We start from the raw sequence: 18,359 nt of genomic DNA, 5'->3' as shown, positions 1-18,359 counted from the left end.
CGTCACAAATTCTTATCAGTCACTCAACTATTCGATAGTCCCCGGGGGTGGGGCTGGCAGCCAGTGGGCTCTGGCCCCGTTCCTGGGGAGCCCCCTGCCACCCCCCACTGCTGCCTCTGATACAGAGACAATAGCGCAGGGTGGCAGCAGCCCCTGTCCGGGGGGAGTCTGGGCTCTCGGGCCTGGCACGAACCCGAACTGAGCCCGTGTGTCTGCCTGTCGCCACCTAATAAACTTTAATGCAGAGCTGCTGTGGGGAAAGGTCCCGGAGCCAGCAGAAGCTGGGACTGAGCCGGGCTGCTGGCCAGTTTGCTAACAAATGTCCTGGTGGAGGTGGGGGGAGGGAAATGTGTGGAGCATTGACCTGTAAGTGTTGGCTAATCAGTTAATCGACTTCACTATTATATCCCTAGTCCCAGCTGCCCCCAGCTCCGCCCCCTCACCCCACACAAATCCACAGACTGCTGCTCAAACTTTTCCTCCCTTTGTTTCCTGTGCACACCCCTGTCAGTTTCACTTTCCAGCAGTTACACAACAGCAGCATCCCTATAAATTGGAGTCAGCCCTGCCCCACCCCAGGAGTCTGGCAGGACGCAGAGCAGAGGAAGGAGTCCCAGAGGTTGCCAGAGAACCTCAGAGGTACCGTTGGCTTATTGTCCTCATTAAATGTGGCTGCAGTGTCTGACTGTAGAATGGGGAATAGTGACAGAGATGCAGCCGTGTTAGTCTGGTGTAGCTGAAACAAATACAGGACTATGTAGCACTTTAAAGACTAACAAGATGGTTTATTAGGTGATGGGCTTTCATGGGCCAGACCCACTTCCTCAGATCAAATAGTGGAAGAAAATTGGCAGAACCATATATACCAAAGGGATACAATCAAAAAAAAGTGAACACATTAAAATGACAAATCAGATATAAGAACAGAGGAGGGGTGAGGGGGGAAGGTTAGTGTCTGTGAGGTAATGACATTAGGGGTGGTAATTGGGAAAGCTATCTTTGTAATGGGTGAGATAATTAGCATCTTTGTTAAAACCCTTATATGAAGTGTCCAGCTAGCCCGAGCCATTTTTGCACCGTGGGCCCCACCTGGCCCGGCAGCATGGCGCAGCTCCCCTGAGGGGCCCGAGAACGGCCTCGCCCAGCACTGCGACACGGCTCCCCTGAGGGGCCCAAGAACGGCCCCGCCCAGCACTGCGACACGGCTCCCCTGAGGTGCCCGGGAACGGCCTCGCCCAGCACTGCGACACGGCTCCCCTGAGGTGCCCGGGAACGGCCCCGCCCAGCACTGCGACACGGCTCCCCTGAGGTGCCCGGGAACGGCCTCGCCCAGCACTGCGACACGGCTCCCCTGAGGCGCCCGAGAACAGCCTCGCCCAGCACTGCGACACGGCTCCCCTGAGGCGCCCGAGAACGGCCCCGCCCAGCACTGCGACACGGCTCCACTGAGGCGCCCGGGAATGGCCCCGCCCAGCACTGCGACACGGCTCCCCTGAGGCGCCGGGGAACGGCCTCGCCCAGCACTGCGACACGGCTCCCCTGAGGGGCCCAAGAACGGCCCCGCCCAGCACTGCGACACGGCTCCCCTGAGGCGCCCGGGAACGGCCTCGCCCAGCACTGCGACACGGCTCCCCTGAGGCGCCCGGGAACGGCCTCGCCCAGCACTGCGACATGGCTCCCCTGAGGGGCCCGGGAACGGCCTCGCCCAGCACTGCGACATGGCTCCCCTGAGGGGCCCGGGAACGGCCTCGCCCAGCACTGCGACACGGCTCCCCTGAGGCGCCCGGGAACGGCCCCGCCCAGCACTGCGACACGGCTCCCCTGAGGCGCCCGGGAACGGCCCCGCCCAGCACTGCGACACGGCTCCCCTGAGGCGCCCGGGAACGGCCTCGCCCAGCACTGCGACACGGCTCCCCTGAGGCGCCCGGGAACGGCCTCGCCCAGCACTGCGACATGGCTCCCCTGAGGGGCCCGGGAACGGCCTCGCCCAGCACTGCGACACGGCTCCCCTGAGGCGCCCGGGAACGGCCCCGCCCAGCACTGCGACACGGCTCCCCTGAGGCGCCCGGGAACGGCCTCGCCCAGCACTGCGACACGGCTCCCCTGAGGCGCCCGGGAACGGCCCCGCCCAGCACTGCGACACGGCTCCCCTGAGGCGCCCGGGAACGGCCCCGCCCAGCACTGCGACACGGCTCCCCTGAGGGGCCCGGGAACGGCCCCGCCCAGCACTGCGACACGGCTCCCCTGAGGCGCCCGGGAACGGCCCCGCCCAGCACTGCGACACGGCTCCCCTGAGGCGCCCGGGAACGGCCCCGCCCACCACTGCGACACGGCTCCCCTGAGGCGCCCGGGAACGGCCCCGCCCAGCACTGCGACACGGCTCCCCTGAGGGGCCCGGGAACGGCCTCGCCCAGCACTGCGACACGGCTCCCCTGAGGGGCCCGGGAACGGCCCCGCCCAGCACTGCGACATGGCTCCCCTGAGGCGCCCGGGAACAGCCTCGCCCAGCACTGCGACATGGCTCCCCTGAGGCGCCCGGGAACGGCCCCGCCCAGCACTGCGACACGGCTCCCCTGAGGCGCCCGGGAACGGCCCCGCCCAGCACTGCGACACGGCTCCACTGAGGCGCCCGGGAATGGCCTCGCCCAGCACTGCAACACGGCTCCCCTGAGGGGCCCGGGAACGGCCCCGCCCAGCACTGCGACACGGCTCCCCTGAGGCGCCCGGGAACGGCCCCGCCCAGCACTGCAACACGGCTCCCCTGAGGGGCCCGGGAACGGCCTCGCCCAGCACTGCGACACGGCTCCCCTGAGGCGCCCGGGAACGGCCCCGCCCAGCACTGCGACACGGCTCCCCTGAGGCGCCCGGGAACGGCCCCGCCCAGCACTGCGACACGGCTCCCCTGAGGCGCCCAGGAACGGCCCTGCCCAGCACTGCGACACGGCTCCCCTGAGGCGCCCAGGAACGGCCTCGCCCAGCACTGCGACACGGCTCCCCTGAGGCGCCCGGGAACGGCCTCGCCCAGCACTGCGACGCGGCTCCCCTGAGGCGCCCGGGAACGGCCCCGCCCAGCTTGGCATGGTGCCCGGCCCTGCAGCACCGCGCGGCACCCCAGGGTTGCCCCTCCCCGGCCCTACAGCTTGGGCTGGCTCTGACTCCAGCACTGCAGCTGTAAGGCAGAAGCTGAAGCTGGGGACTAAGAGGAAGTGTATGGAGCGGGGGGGAAGAAAGGGGAGAAAGGGGAAGGTACCAAAGGGGGAGGAGGGGGAGACACAAATGCTAGGGGGGAAGTGGAGACAACGAGGAAAAGGGCAGGAGGGGAGGTGTCAGTGGGAGGGGGGACAGGGTGATACTGGAAGAGGAGAGGGGAAGGGCATTGGCGATTGGAGGGGGAGGTGCTGGGAGAAGGCTTGACAGAAGGAGTCGGCATGAGAAAGGTGGGGATGGAGCAAATCATGTGTGAGGGCACAGAGGGGCATGAGGGGAACGGGGGCAGAGGGTGGTGAGGGGGTGGGCATCAGGGAAAAAAGGGCAAAGGGGGCAGGGGCAGTGAGGGAAGGGGGAGGCACCAGGAGGGTGCAGGGTGAGGGAAGGTGAGGGTGCATCGTGGGATGAGGTTTACCGGAGAGTTTGACAAAGGGCTTTGATGTTGACCGCAGAGTGTCCAGACTATTGCTCTGTGCCGAAAAACAGCTGATCGGCACAGCAGGGCAGCTATTTTAATTTAAAGGAAGCGGTGATTTTTTAAATCACCCCATACGTCATCACTGGCAGGGCAGCTTTCATTGAAGTGTCCTTGTGCCACAGACTGGGGGTCAGTTCAGTGCACAGTCCCATGAAAGTTTCTTTCCTCATCTGACCATTCTGCAGCCACTGCTCATCATCCCAGCTTTGCATGGCGATGGGATCCCACCACTCAGTGTTTGTGTCCTGAGCCCCTAAAGCACGTTCCTCTGTGCTCAGCACTTCTGTGAATGCCACAAAAAATCTCGTGTGGCAGGAGCACTGCTTGGGCTCCTCCTCCTCATTTTGCAAATTCAGGAATAACTCGTAAGAACATCAGAGTGAACATTATGAGTCAAACCAAAGATTCAACTAGCCCAATGTCCTGTCTGCCACCAGTCTACTCAACTGCCATCTATCCTGTCTGTCGAGTCAACTACCATGTATCTTGTCTGTTTACTCAACTGCCACGTATCCTGTCTAGCCACAGTCTACTCACCTGCCACGTACCATGTCTGTCTACTCAGCTGCCAGGCATGATGTGCTAGTGAGACTGATCAGCATTTTTGTCAATGGCTGGGGAGCCGTCCTCTCACAGCAAGGAGGCGGAATGTGCAGCACAGACGCTGTTGAAAGATGGCACCAAATGTGGACGGAAGTGCAGGGGTTGCTGGGAAGTGAAACGATGCCCCAGGGGCTTGGGAACAGCATGCAGGATGGCCCAGGGCTCCCCACCGACCTCTGTAGCGGAAGAGGAAGAGATGCTTTGTGGGGTCGCTGCCTGAGCGCCCCACTCTGAAAGGTGCTGCAAGTGCCTTCGGTGTGGTCACACCTCCGCACCGGCTGCTGACAGTGTGGAGGGCCCATAACATTTTCTCTGCAGCGCAGACATGGCCTAAAGGGTGGGGTGTGTGATGGAGGTCTATGAAGTCATGACTGGCGTGGAACAATAGAATGAGGAAATGCTATTTACTCCTTTGCTCACCTAATACAAGACATCTTGGGGGGGGGGGGGGAGGGCATGTTCGTCTGTAACTTTAAGAACAATGAGCAGCCCTGTGGTGCCTTACAGTAACATCTGTCTACAGTATCAGGAGCTTTCGAGGTCACGTCTCTGCTCATCTGAGGAAGAGGGATTTGCCCACGGAAGTTCATGATCCCATAGACATAACACAGGCAGTCTCAGATGGTAGTTGTGTTAGTTTGTACCTTTAAAACCAAGTGGTCCTGTGGCACCTTCGAGACTCACACATGGATTCGCTCATGAGCTGTTGTGGGTAAACCCCACTTCCTCAGACCAGTGTAAGAAGGTCGTCCAATGAAATGCACAGGCAGCAAATTTAAAACAAACCAGAGAAATGATTTCTTCATGGTCAGTCTGTGGAGCTCTTTGCCGGGAGACGGTGGAAAGACCCAAACCACAACAGTGTTCTTATTAGGACAAAATACATTCAAGAGGGTCGGTCCCTCAATGGCTACTAGCCGGGCTGGGCCGGGCAGGTGTCCCTCGCCTCTTTGTCCATAGCTGGGAATGGGCGACAGGGGATAACGATTTGCCATTTGATGGTTCCTCTTCTGCTTGTTCCTTCTCCAGCACCTGGCATTGGCCACTCCCAGAACACAGGACACTGGGCCAGACGGACCATTGGTGGGACCCAGTCTGGCTCCTCTGATATTCTTATATAGAACCCGGATGTATCTGGCCCTGCTGCAACCCACTGGACCCTCTCCCCTCCCAGAGCTGAGATAGAGCCCAGAAGCCCTGGCGGGGTCTCTCTCCAGAGAGTTAGTGACAAAGTGAGACCATGCATTACAATGTGAACCCCAGACCATGTCCCTTGGGTGACTTGACAAGAAATGCCAGAACATGTCACTATTAGAACTGAGTGGATCTAACATTTGTTGAATTTTCTTACTTTTATATAGGAATTGGATACAGTGCTCCCGCCAGCTAGTTGCTAAGTTATCTGCCAAAACACTACTATTGTCAGGTGCCTTTACAGCCCTGGAAAAGAGTGATGCGGGGGTCGGGGCTGAGCATGCTCAGTAGCTCTGCTGAAGCTGCTCTCCTCACTGTGCCGATACCCTCACTCTGTGCACACACACCCCCACCACTCTAGCGGCCAGCACCCTCACCAGAACTGCAAATGGCTCCCCTGTCCTCCTGACAAACAGCTATCGTTTTTAGGGAGCCCCTTGGTTTTCAGAAACCCCCAACAGCTGCCCAGTGGCCTGGACCATTCGGGTGTTTCCAAAACAAAATGTCCCACTTACAGCGTCCAGGTTTGGTCTTTTATGCCCAGTTCATTTTTCTTGGCCAGATCACACCTCACAACTTCCTCTGTGCTAGCTACAGTACTGTAGCTTCTTGCCTGCTAGCTCCGGTGGCCATTTTCTGCAGCGTAGGCAGGGCTACAAGGTTCATTCTGGGACACAGACAGGCACAAAATTAAACGTGTTCAGAACAGGACAATTATCAATAGTGATTTAAACACATCAAGGCCCATTTCACTCTGGCCCTGCACCGTGTGAGGTCACAAACCCCAGTGCAAGCTGGGTGTAAAATATGACTCTTCTGATTGGGCGGCGTTTCACACCCCCTCACCTCCCTCTGCTCTGGTGTCTCCACAGCGTGCAGAGCTGCAGTGAATCTGGTCCCTTTTGCTCACTCTCCAGGCCCTGCTTGTCCTTCCCTGCCTGCATCTCCCCTCCTGCTCTCCCTGACCCTGCTTCCTGTTGTTTCCTGGGGCTCCTCCCTGTTGAGAGCCTGAGTCTCCCCTGCCTCCTACTGGGGTCATTCCCAACACTTGTGCAAAGGATTTCACACTCGCTTTTCAGCTCGGTGACAGCCCCAGGGGAAAGCAGAGGAGAATCAGGCCTCGGTCTCTGCACCAGCTGCCTCGTCCTGCCCAGCCATCTCCTCTCGCCCTTCCACTCCCTCCTTTAACTCCACTTCTCCCAGCCGCCCTTCCCGGGCTGAGCTCCCCAACAAGCTGCTGCCGCAGCCACAGGGCCGGCACCTCCCACCCAGAGCTCTGCTCACACTGGCCAGTGGGACCCCGGCATCTCACAGTCGTGACAGTGACGCACCCAGGAGTGAACCCAGCCCTGTGGCCGGGCTCTACAAGGGCGAGTTCCCGCTGGGAATCGGGGTCTGAGCCCTGCGCACAATGCCCTGAGCGTGTCAGGCAGTGACACAGACCCACACTCACACCCCCACACGGCCGGTGGGATGAACCCAACACCCCCGGTCACAGAGGGGTGGAGCCCACAGCCAGGGGAGGGATCGGACTGTGGCCCAGGAGGGCGTCGGTGTGACACGAGTTATTTCTTTCAGGCCAACACCTAGAAGAGCGTTTCGACCTTGGCCATGCCTGCGTCAGGAGACACGATTGTGATGCCGGCCCTGGGTCGCCCTTTCCAGCTGGGGATGCTGTACGACTGCCGCAAGGACACCCTCATCCCAGGTAACCCCAGGGCAGCCCTGAGCTCCGAGGGGAAAGAAGGGAAGGGCCACGGTCCGACCCGCCTTTCCTGGGACCAAGCTGAGCTGGGGGTGGCCTGGGGATGGGTGCCATAGGAACAGCCCTGCCCACGCCCCAGCATCTGGGAGTGCGGTGACTGGCTGAGGCAGGGGGGACGTGCGCTGGGCAAGTGACCTGCTGCTGTTCGTTCCAGGTCATAGGGACCGAAAACCTTGCCTGTTCCTGATTAAATGGAACCACCTGCAGCCCCCATGGAAAGGGCTTAAATTAAATTATTGGAGATGCCTATCTCCTAGAGCTGGAAGGGACCTTGAAGTTCATCAAGTCCAGTCCCCTGCCTTCACAGCAGGACCAAGTACCATCCCGGACAAATTTTTGTCCCAAATCCCTAACTGGCCCCCTCAAGGGCTAAACTCACAACCCCAGGTTTAACAAGCCAATGCACAAACCACTGAGCTATTTCCTCTAGCCTCTTCCTGGGGCTAGCTGCCCACCAACCAATGATGTCTCAACCTTCCCCCACCTCATATACTCCCCCTAACCCATTATTGTATCTTCTGAGAATGGCCCATGCCAGCTACCCCAAAGGGAGTGAACAGTATCTAAAAGGGTGTTGCAAGGAAGAGGGAGAAAAATTGTTCTCCTTGGCCTTAAAAGGGATAGAGAAAAAGGCAGAGAATATCTTATTGCCTCTATAAATCCAGGGAACACTCACATTTTGAATACTGCAGACAGAGTGGCCACCTCATCTCAAAAAAGAGATCCTTGCATCGGAAAAAGTTCAGAAAACGGCTACAAAATTGCTTAGGGGCTTGGAATGTGTCCTATATGAAGAGAGGAGACTTAAGGAGAGATAAAATCTATAAAATCATAAATGGTGTAGAGAAAGTGAATAAGGAAAAAATTATTTACTTGTTTCCGTAATGTAAGAACTAGGGGTCACCAAATGAAATAACTAGGTAGCAAGTTTAAAGAAAATTTTTCTTCACTCAGTGCACAGTCAACCTGTGGAACTCCTTGCCAGAGGATGTTTTGAAGAACAGGACTTTAACAAGGTTCAAAGAAGAGCAAGATACATTCATGGAGGTTAGGTCCATGGTGCTTTTAGCAGGATAGGTAGGAATGGTGTCCCTAGATTCTGTTTGTAAGAAGCTGGGAGTGGGTGACATTCCCTCTGGGACATATGACATTGGTCACTGTTGGAAGACAGGATACTGGGCTAGATGGACCTTTGGTCTGACCTAGTCTGGCCATTCTGGTGTTCTTATACTCTCACACAGGGTACGTCTAGACGACATGCCTCTGGCAACAGAGGCATGTAGATTAGGCTACCCGGCATAGGAAAATTTAAATGGCTGCCGCGCTGAGCCAATCAGCTGTTTGTAGGCTCTGTGCGGTAGTCTGGACGCTCCGCGGTCGACATCAAAGGCATTTGTCGACCTCCCAGGTAAACCTCATCCCAGGAGGCATACCGGGGAGGTCAACAAATGCCTTTGTCGACCATGGAGCATCCAGACTACTGCGTTGAGCCGACAAACAGCTGACTGGCTCAGCGCGGCAGCCATTTAAATTTAAATGAAGTGGCGATTATTTAAATCGCCACTTCATTTTCCTATGCCAAGTAGCCTACTCCTATGCCTGTGTCGCCAGAGGCAAGTAGTCTAGACGTACCCACAGTGTGGCTGTTCTTATAAATGTATAATTCTTTGATAAGATAACGAGCCTTGTGGATAAGGGAGAAGCGGTAGATGTCATATACCTAGACTTTAGTAAGGCATTTGATACGGTCTCGCGTGATATTCTTATTGATAAACTAGGCAAATATAACTTAGATAGGGCCATGATAAGGTGGGTGCATAATTGGCTGGATAACCGTAGTCAGAGAGTTGTTGTTAACGGTTCTAAATCCTGCTGGAAAGGGATAACAAGTGGAGTTCCTCAAGGGTCTGTTTTGGGACCCGTACTGTTCAATATCTTCATCAATGATGTAGATATTGGGATAGAGAGTACGCTTATTAAGTTTGCAGATGATACCAAACTGGGTGGGGTTGCGACTTCTTTGGAGGATAGGGACATAATTCAAAATGACCTTAGCAAGTTAGAGAAATGGTCAGAGGTAAACAGGATGAGGTTTAATAAAGAGAAATGCAAAGTGCTCCACTTAGGAAGGAACAATCAGTTCCATACATACAAGATGGGAAGCGACTGTCTAGGAAGGAGCATGGCAGAAAGGGATATAGGGGTCATAGTGGACCACAAGTTGAATATGAGTCAACAGTGTGATGCTGTTGCAAAAAAAGCAAATATGATTCTAGGTTGTATCAACAGGTGTGTTGTAAGCAAAACTCGTGAAGTCATTCTGCCGCTCTACTCTGCACTACTTAGGCCTCAGCTGGAGTACTGTGTCCAGTTCTGGGTGCCACATTTCAAGAAAGATGTGGAGAAATTGGAAAGGGTACAGAGAAGAGCGACAAGAATGATTAAAGGTCTAGAGAACATGACCTATGAAGCCAGGCTTCATGAACTGGGCTTGTTTAGTTTGGAAAAAAGAAGATTAAGGGGGGACATGATAGCGGTTTTCAAATATTTAAAAGGGTGTCACAAGGAGGAAGGAGAAAATTTGTTCCTCTTGGTTTCTGAGGACAGAACAAGGAGTAATGGGCTTAAAGTGCAGCAGGGGACGTTTAGATTGGACATTAGGAAAAAATTCCTAACTGTCAGGGTGGTCAATAAATTGCCAAGGGAGGTGGTAGAATCTCCCTCTCTGGAGATATTTAAGAACAGGTTAGATAGACATCTGTCAGGGATGGTGTAGGTGGAGCTTGGTCCTGCCTTGAGGGCGGGGGGCTGGACTCGATGACCTCTTGAGGTCCCTTCCAGTCCTATTATTCTATGATTCTATGATTCTATGTACGTGCAGCCATCTCATTATCAGCTGCTGAAACTGCCCTACGTGCAGCAAGCTATTGTAAACATGTCTTTTTAGTCATAGCTTTGCAGAGTCAGGCTTTGTGTGGTTAGGTTAGATTTATTAGGGCTGTGTCTACACTGGCCCCTTTTTCGGAAGGGGCATGCTAATTTTGAATGTGGGAATAGGGAAATCCGCGTGGGATTTAAATATCCCCCGCGGGATTTAAATAAACATGGCCGCCGCTTTTTTTCCGACTTGGGGAAAAGCCGGAAAAGAGCGTCTAGATTGGCGCGATCCTCCGGAATAAAGCCCTATTCCGGAGGATCTCTTATTCCTACTTCAAAGCAGGAATCTCTTATTCCTACTTCAAAGTAGGAATAAGAGATCCTCCGAAAAAGGGCTTTATTCCGGAGGATCGCGCCAATCTAGACGCTCTTTTCCGGCTTTTCCCCAAGCCGGAAAAAAAGCGGCGGCCATGTTTATTTAAATCCCGCGGGGGATATTGAAATCCCCCGCGCATTTCCCTATTCTGACTTGCCTGCTTTGCATGCCTCTTCCGGAGAAGGGGCCAGTCTAGACGTAGCCAAGGGGTGAAGCGTGCTACGAGATCCCACACTTTGTTCAGGGACATTCAGCTCTGACTGGTAGAAAATATCTTGCAGTTACAGAACAGAAGGTTCCTTACCCTCTGCGCCACTGACCATGTGTCCATCTATACTGTTCTAGGCATCACTTTATGGGACCTGGAGACATTTCAGAATCACATACAGACAAAACCACAGTCCAAGACCGAATTTCAGATTGTTGCATCTGATACCACTGAAGACAAGACCTCTGCCCTGAATGTCAAAGCATCACTGAAGGCCAGTTTCATGTCTGGCCTGGTGGAAGTGGATGGCTCCGCAGAGTATTTAAATGATACCAAGACATCAAAGCATCAAGCCCGCGTTTCTCTCCTGTACTCAACTACGACACAGTTTAAGCAGCTGACTATGAACCAATTAGGGCATCACAGTATCTCTTACCCTGAGGTGTTTGACCAAGGCACGGCCACCCACGTGGTCACGGCTGTGCTGTACGGGGCACAGGCAATTTTTGTCTTCGATCAGGACATTTCTTCCTCTGAGAATGTACAAGACATACAGGGAAAACTCCACATTATAATTAAAAAGATACCCCAGGTCTCCATTGAAGGGGAAGGAGCTCTCAAAATGGATGACATGGAAAAGAAACTTGCTGAAAAGCTCAGCTGTAAGTTTTATGGTGATTTTGCTCTTGAGAACAATCCAGTTACTTACCAAAATGCCATGACAATTTATTCCACCCTCCCAAAGCTGCTGGGTGAGAACGGGGAGAAGGCCGTACCAGTGAGAGTCTGGCTGTACCCTCTGACCCAGCTGGATTCCAGAGCTGCTCAGATGGTGCGTGAGATCAGTACAATGCTCATCTTCGATGTTCAAATAGCCCTGGAGCGGCTGACAGAACTGGACATGCGATGCAACGACTTGGGGAAGAATCCGATTGCCAGAACCTTCCCTGAAACGCAGAAGAAAATCCAGCTATTCAAAGATCTGTGCATGCAACACAGACAGACTTTCCAGAAAGAGCTGGCAGGACTCTTACCCTCCATCCGTGGAGGGGGGAAAGAGGAAGAGGCCCTGGTGGACAATCTGTCACGCAAAAACCTGTCACCCTTCAACACTCTGAAACTCAGTGAGTTTCTGGATATAAAGGAGAGAGAGATGAATTATGTGGCAAACCTTAGTGCCCTAAGCAAGGCAGAAGTGATGCCCTCTCAGATTGAGCTAGAGAAAACAGTGCTTGATCCTGGGTTTGACTTTGTCGTTTCTTTCACATTCACCTCTTTACACGACGAGGAGCCATATTTATCTGATTTACATCTCTGGCTTCATGCCCAGTCTACAAAGGACACTCAGGATCCTGCACCAGCTGGTTCTGCCAGTGAGGAACCAAAATGCAAAATGTGGTTTGAGGACAAGGAAATACGTAAAAAAGCACGAATATCTGCCAAGTGCTTTTCAGCTTTTGCCCGTGGCAATGAAGCTAACAAGAAGACCCGGTTCATTGTGGCCTCTGTCCCAGACAAGATCAATCCAGGCGCTTCCATTTACCTGTATGAGGATGGAGAACTGGTCAGTACCGATTTCCAGCCTCCATCAAAGCCTCTTCCTCTCTTGATTGGTGGAGTCCGACATGACCGTGTGCAGCTCACGCTGAAACCGGCAGCCTATGGCAGGGCTGAGATATGCGGCTACCAGGCAGAGTACAGACGTGTGGGGCAGGAGAACTGGGTGGCTGTGAATGTCAGTAACACACAAGAGACACTCACAGTCACAGGGCTCCGTCCAAACACCCAGTACCAGTTCCGATACGCGGCCGTGAGCAAACCAGGGCTCAGCGAGAGCAGCGACGTGAGCGACACGGTGAAGACGCTTCCTCCTACCAGTCCGCCTGGGAAACCTGCAGCAGCTAATATAGAATTATCAGCCATCACCCTGACCTGGGAGAGTCCACGTGCCATTGGAGATGGAGTCAGTATAAGTGAGTACAAGGTGCAATACAGAGAGGAGGCTGGAGAAGACAAATGGCTGGAGCGAAGGACAGGAAATAGAACTGAGACCTACACCGTTGATGGACTGAAGCCTGGGACACCCTACAGATTCCGGGTGTCGGCCGTGTGTGCGGACGGGGCTGTGAGTGACCCCAGTGAGGAGAATTCAATCTCAATGCTAAAAGGTAAATATTTACATATATTTGCATATCCCCCACCCCAAACCCAAGACCCTGAGGCAGTTTATAGAATCATAAGGTTGGAAGAAAGCTCAGGAGTCATCGAGTCCAACCCCCTGCTAAAAGCAGGACCAACCCCAACTCAATCAGCCCAGCCAGGGGTTTGTCAAGCCGGGACTTCAAAACCTCTAGGGATGGAGATTCCACCTCCTCCCTAGGGAACCCCTCCCAGTGCTTCCACATCCTCCTAAGGAAATACTTTTTCCTAATATCCAGCCTAGACGTCCCCCACTTCAACTTGAGACCATTGCTCCTCGCTCTGCCATCTGTCCCCACTGAGAACAGCCTCTCCCCATTCTCTTTGGAACCTCCCTTCCATGAGTTGAGAGCTGCTCTCAAATCCCCCCTCACTCTTCTCTTCTGCAGACTAAACAACTCAAATATCTCAGTCTCTCCTCCTAGGTCATGTGCTCCGGCCCTCTCAGCATTTTGGTTTCCCTCCACTGGTCTCAGGCCAATGCATCCACATTCTTTCTGTCATGGGGTAGGGGGCACAGCTGGACGCAGTACTGCAGATGTGGCCTCACCAGTAATGAATAAGGTGTAACAGTTAATCCGAACTAAGGACTTAGTTTGGATTAACTTTAAACTGCCGCGTGTAGCTGAGGGCAGTTCGTTCGAACTAAGGGAATTTAAAAATGGTGTCCAGATGGGAAGATGCAAATCAAGCCCGGGATATTTAAATCCCAGGCTTGATTTGAAAGTTCGAATGCCTACATTAGCCTCCCTAGTTCGAACTAGGGGGCTAGTGTAGACATACCCTAAGGTGCTACAGGACTCCTTGTCACTTTTGCAGATCCAGACTAACACAGCTACCCCTCGGATACTTTAATCTGCCTGGACACTCATGAATGGATCTCCAAGTCATGGTTTTCTTTCAGGCCAGTTCCACAAGCCAAATACACAAAGAAGGATTAGTACTTAACTTCATTCACAAGTTTAATTCTTATGCAAATGGTATGAACAAAGCCATTGGCTGGCTCGCACACTAATTTCCACATCCTAGGACTTAAACTACCAACCACACAATGGAGGTGCTAATGGGACCCTGAAGCAGATGCTGGAGGCCTTTATGCACCAGCACCCGCAGGACTGGGATGAGTACCTTCCCCACCTGCTGTTTGCACACAGGGTGGTGCCCTAAGGCTCCACCGGGTTCTCCCCGACTGTGCCATGGTGCAGAAAGGGGAGGGGACCCCTGGGCTTGCTGAGAGAGTTATGGGAGGGGGAGGCCTCCCTAGATGGGAGGGTCGAGGGTGGAGGATGTCCTGGCTTTCCAGGCAAGGCTCACTGAGCTCATGGGCCCAGCCAGAGAGACCCTGGGCAGAGCCCAAGGAAAGAGGAAGGGCTGGTATGACCACAGAAAGTGGGCCCGCGCTGGCCCCCTCACAGTCATCCAGCAGCCAAACAAGGCGGAGCTGACTCCTGCAGGACACCTCCGTGGCTGGCCCAAGCTAAAGGGAGTGCCAATGTCACAGCCAATGCTTTACTCAGCAGGGGGCCCGAACTTCCCCAGGCCACTGCTGCATCTAGACTATTATCACTTCGACCATGCAAGGTCAGGAATATCGTTATTCCTGGTGTAAAGCAGGAGTACAGACACTGACGTCTGCCGTCCCCAAGAGTGGCACAACAGGCTGGTGTGGACACATTCCTTAGAAATTCGACTGTATGGAGCTAGGGTTCATGTGAACTCCTCGGCTGTGTCTACATTGGCACCACTTTCCGGAAAAGGGATGCTAATGAGACCAGTCGGAATTGCAAATTCTGCGGGGGATTTAAATATCCCCCACGGCATTTGCATTTACATGGCTGCCGCTTTTTTCCGGCTCGGGGTTTTGCCAGTCTAGACGCAATTTTCCGGAAAATAAACCCTTTTCCAGAAGATCCTTTATTCCTACTTTCAAGAGCTAGGGTTCATGTGAACTCCTCGTGTATGCTACGCCCCAGAGAATAAGCAGCACCCAGCAAGCCTTGGGGGAACAACACACAGAGCACTATCAGGTAAATAATATTGGTGATGATCTAAGTGGATCCTACTGAGCACACATGGACAGAGGAGCCCAGAAAACACCCTGATGGGAAGCTTCCCCTGTAGCTGGACAGGTCTCTACAGATCTAGCAATTTCCTGCAATATCACTGGGCCGCTGGGCAATAGAGCCCTGAGTGACGGCCCCTGCAAACACAGCTGTGCATAATGTTCACAGGTTCGAGCAACTGCGCTGTGTGCAGGTGGCTCCTGAAAGGTGAAGGGTGTAATGGACAGGCGGGGGTGAACTGGAAATGAGGGTGGGGAGTTATCTGTTGTGGAGACTAACAGGAGAGGGAGGGGAGAAACCCATCAGACTTGTCTTCTACACTCACAGTTAGTGTTACCAGTGGTGCTAAAGTTGTCAAGTTCTTGGGTCACAGCCCATGTCTGACAGTCCTCTCACTGGCCGGGTTAACGACTAAATAAGAACATCAGAATGGCCATATTGGGTCAGACCAAACGTCCATCTAGCCCAGTGTCCTGTCTGCCCACAGTGGCCAATGCCTGATGCCCCAGATGGAATGAACAGAATAGGGGTTCATTAAGTGATCTCTCTCCTGTCACCCATTTCCAGCCTCTGACAGAACTAGGGACACCATTCTTACCCATCCTAGCTAACAGCCATTGATGGACCGACCTAACCTCCATGGATTTATCTAGTTCTTTCTTGAACTCTGTTAAACTCCTGGTCTTCACAACATCCTCTGGCAAGGAGTTCCACAGGTTCACTGTGCCTTGTGGAAAGAAAAACTTATTTTTCTTTGTTCTAAACCTGCTACCTATTAATTTCTTTGATGACTCTTAGTTCTTGAGTTAGAAGAAGGAGTAAATAACTCTTCCTTATTTACTTTCTCCACACCAGCCATGATTACACACTCCAAACATTTCAAAGCATGAGCATTACCCTATTCTACTACATCAATGTGTACAGGGAGGGGAAAGAGCACTGAGGAATCACATAGGAATTGTGTATCCTAGTGGTGAGAACAGTGACCAAGACTCAAAAATGCTGGGCTCTGTTCCAGGTTCTGCAGCTAGCTGGCAGGATGATTTTGACCAAGTGACATCACTGCTCTGTGCCTCAGTATCACCACCTACACAGGGGAATAATGAAGTTCTACTCATGAAAAGGGCTGTGTGAGAGCTAGGATTTGTCATCTTTGGCCACCGCAGAGTCTGAGCTGCAAACCTGAGTGATAAAATGGCCGCTCTCCTACCAATAATCTTTCTCCTTATGTTAAAAAAACTTCAGAAAATAAATGGCAGAAAAAGTTTTTAAACCAGAGCTGGGGTTTCCTGGGGATAACTCGCACCCTCCCAGAACGTCAAGTTCAGCACAGCTCAAACTTGTGAATATCAGGAAATATAACGCTAATACAACCTTAACTCTGCCCACTTGCGTGATGCCCCAGTACCTCCATAACACATACTCGTGCTCTGTCTTTGTGCTGTAATGGACAGGAGTTTGATATCCACCTATCCTACCGAGAGAACGGCAGCTGCTAAATTTTACAACCCCTTCAACTCTTTTCACAATCACTTCACCCTAATGCTGATGATGCCTCTAACCCTGCTTTTCCCAACCCTGCTTTAAACTCACTTGCCACACTCATCTCCCAGCCACCCTTGGCAAAACAGCCCCTGGCCATCACAAGTGACACCAGCCTTTCTGACCCAGCACTGAAACGGGTTCTAGGGAATCTTCCAAGGTGCACAGGGACCTCTTCTCTCTGATCACCAACGCAAGGGCCAGGGCAAAGAGCGCTGTCTCTCTCTTTATGTCTCACATACATACACCCTGTCCGTCAGTACAGCGATACTTTGCGTACAGGGGCTATTCCCAGCTCCAGGGGGCAGAGTTATCACTGTGAGGGCATTTACCTGAACTCGCTACCTCCCAGCATTCACACAGTTCAGTGTTGCTGAACTTGGCTTTCTTGTGGGGCACCAGGTATCCCCAGGCACCTTAATGCGGGGTCAGTGAAGTTTTGTTGCCATGTAATCTCACTCTCGTTAGCTAATACAAAGAGCAGCACCGACAGGCCCATGCTAACACGTCACACTGACTGGATCCTAAGCAGATGAGTGAAGGGGTGGCATATAGAATCTCAGCTCTGCCCAGCTGATCCTTTCACTCTGTCATTGACCTATGTCTGCCTCTAATGCTCCATTTCTGTCTCTCCCCAGAGAATCTGGCTCTGGATCCAGCCACGGCACATCCTGAGCTCGTCCTGTCTGCAGACCTAAGAAGCGTGAGCCGGGGACCGGAGAAGCAGAGGCTGCCTGACAATCCGGAGAGATTTGATTATTCTTTGTGTGTGCTGGGCTCTCAGGGTTTCACCTCGGGGAAACATTCCTGGGAGGTGAAGGTGGAGGTGGGGCACACCAGAGACTGGGCTGTGGGAGTCGCTAGGGAGTCTGTGCAGAGGAAGGGAGAGGTTGACCTTAACCCAGAGAAGGGGGTCTGGGTGGGGGTGCGGCAGTGGGATGATACCCTTGACTACCGGGCTTACACCAATCCTATCACCCACCTGTCCTTGAGCAGAGAACCCAAGAGGATCCGGGTCTCTCTGGACTATGAAAGGGGGCTGGTGGCATTTAATTATGCTGATGACCTGACCCCGATCTTCACTTTCCCACAGGCCTCTTTCAATGGGGAGAAAATCTTCCCTTTCCTCTGGGTGTGGGGTACAGGATTCCAGCTGACCCTGCATTCCTAAGCCGTAGGGCAGCGGGGCCTGGCCAGCACTATTGGAAGCAGGCTGGATACATTCATGGCAGGACCTGCCATCAATTCCCAGCCTGCTTGTCTTCATGCTGCCTGGCTCTGTGGGATTAGATCCCTGAATAGGGACAGAGAAAGCAGGGGAGGGGACAGAGGGGAGGAAAGATAAAGTGCTTCAGGGGAGTGATGAGGGAGGGGATGGGAAGGGGAGTTGAGTAGTGGAAGGAATGGGGGGGAGGATGACTAACAAACTGAACAGCTAGATGGGGGAAGAGAGGAGTGAGGGGGATGAGAGAGAGGGATGAGGGGGTGGGATGAAGGATGACTAACAAAGTGAACAGCTGGAAGAGGAAGAGGCAGAGGGAGATAGGGAAGAAGGGAGGGGGGATGGGAGAGAGGGATGGGGAGGGATGGGGGGTGGCTAACAAAGTGAACAGCTGGAAGAGGAAGAGGCAGAGGGAGATAGGGAAGAAGGGAGGGGGGATGGGAGAGAGGGATGGGGAGGGATGGGGGGTGGCTAACAAAGTGAACAGCTGGAAGAGGAAGAGGCAGAGGGAGATAGGGAAGAAGGGAGGGGGGATGGGAGAGAGGGATGGGGAGGGATGGGGGGTGGCTAACAAAGTGAACAGCTGGAAGAGGAAGAGGAAGAGGCAGAGGGAGATAGGGAAGAA

At 53.6% G+C, this 18,359-nt stretch overlaps 1 protein-coding gene across 1 annotated transcript; it reads left to right on the top strand.

Moving 5' to 3' along the window:
* The first annotated feature begins 383 nt into the window (after positions 1-383).
* LOC102456925 (neoverrucotoxin subunit alpha-like) lies at positions 384-17,873 on the top strand. Its single transcript, XM_006137107.4, has 4 exons — positions 384-639; positions 7,061-7,190; positions 10,846-12,876; positions 17,151-17,873. Exons 2-4 carry the CDS (start codon positions 7,094-7,096, stop codon positions 17,681-17,683), a joined length of 2,661 nt encoding a protein of 886 aa, XP_006137169.2. The 5' UTR covers positions 384-639; positions 7,061-7,093; the 3' UTR covers positions 17,684-17,873.
* Positions 17,874-18,359: the final 486 nt, after the last annotated feature.

The sequence above is a fragment of the Pelodiscus sinensis genome, chromosome 2, assembly GCF_049634645.1.
Source record: "Pelodiscus sinensis isolate JC-2024 chromosome 2, ASM4963464v1, whole genome shotgun sequence".
NCBI lineage: Eukaryota > Metazoa > Chordata > Testudines > Trionychidae > Pelodiscus > Pelodiscus sinensis.
The sequence above is the reverse complement of the archived record's forward strand: the minus strand, read 5'-3'. Positions and strand labels throughout refer to the sequence as shown.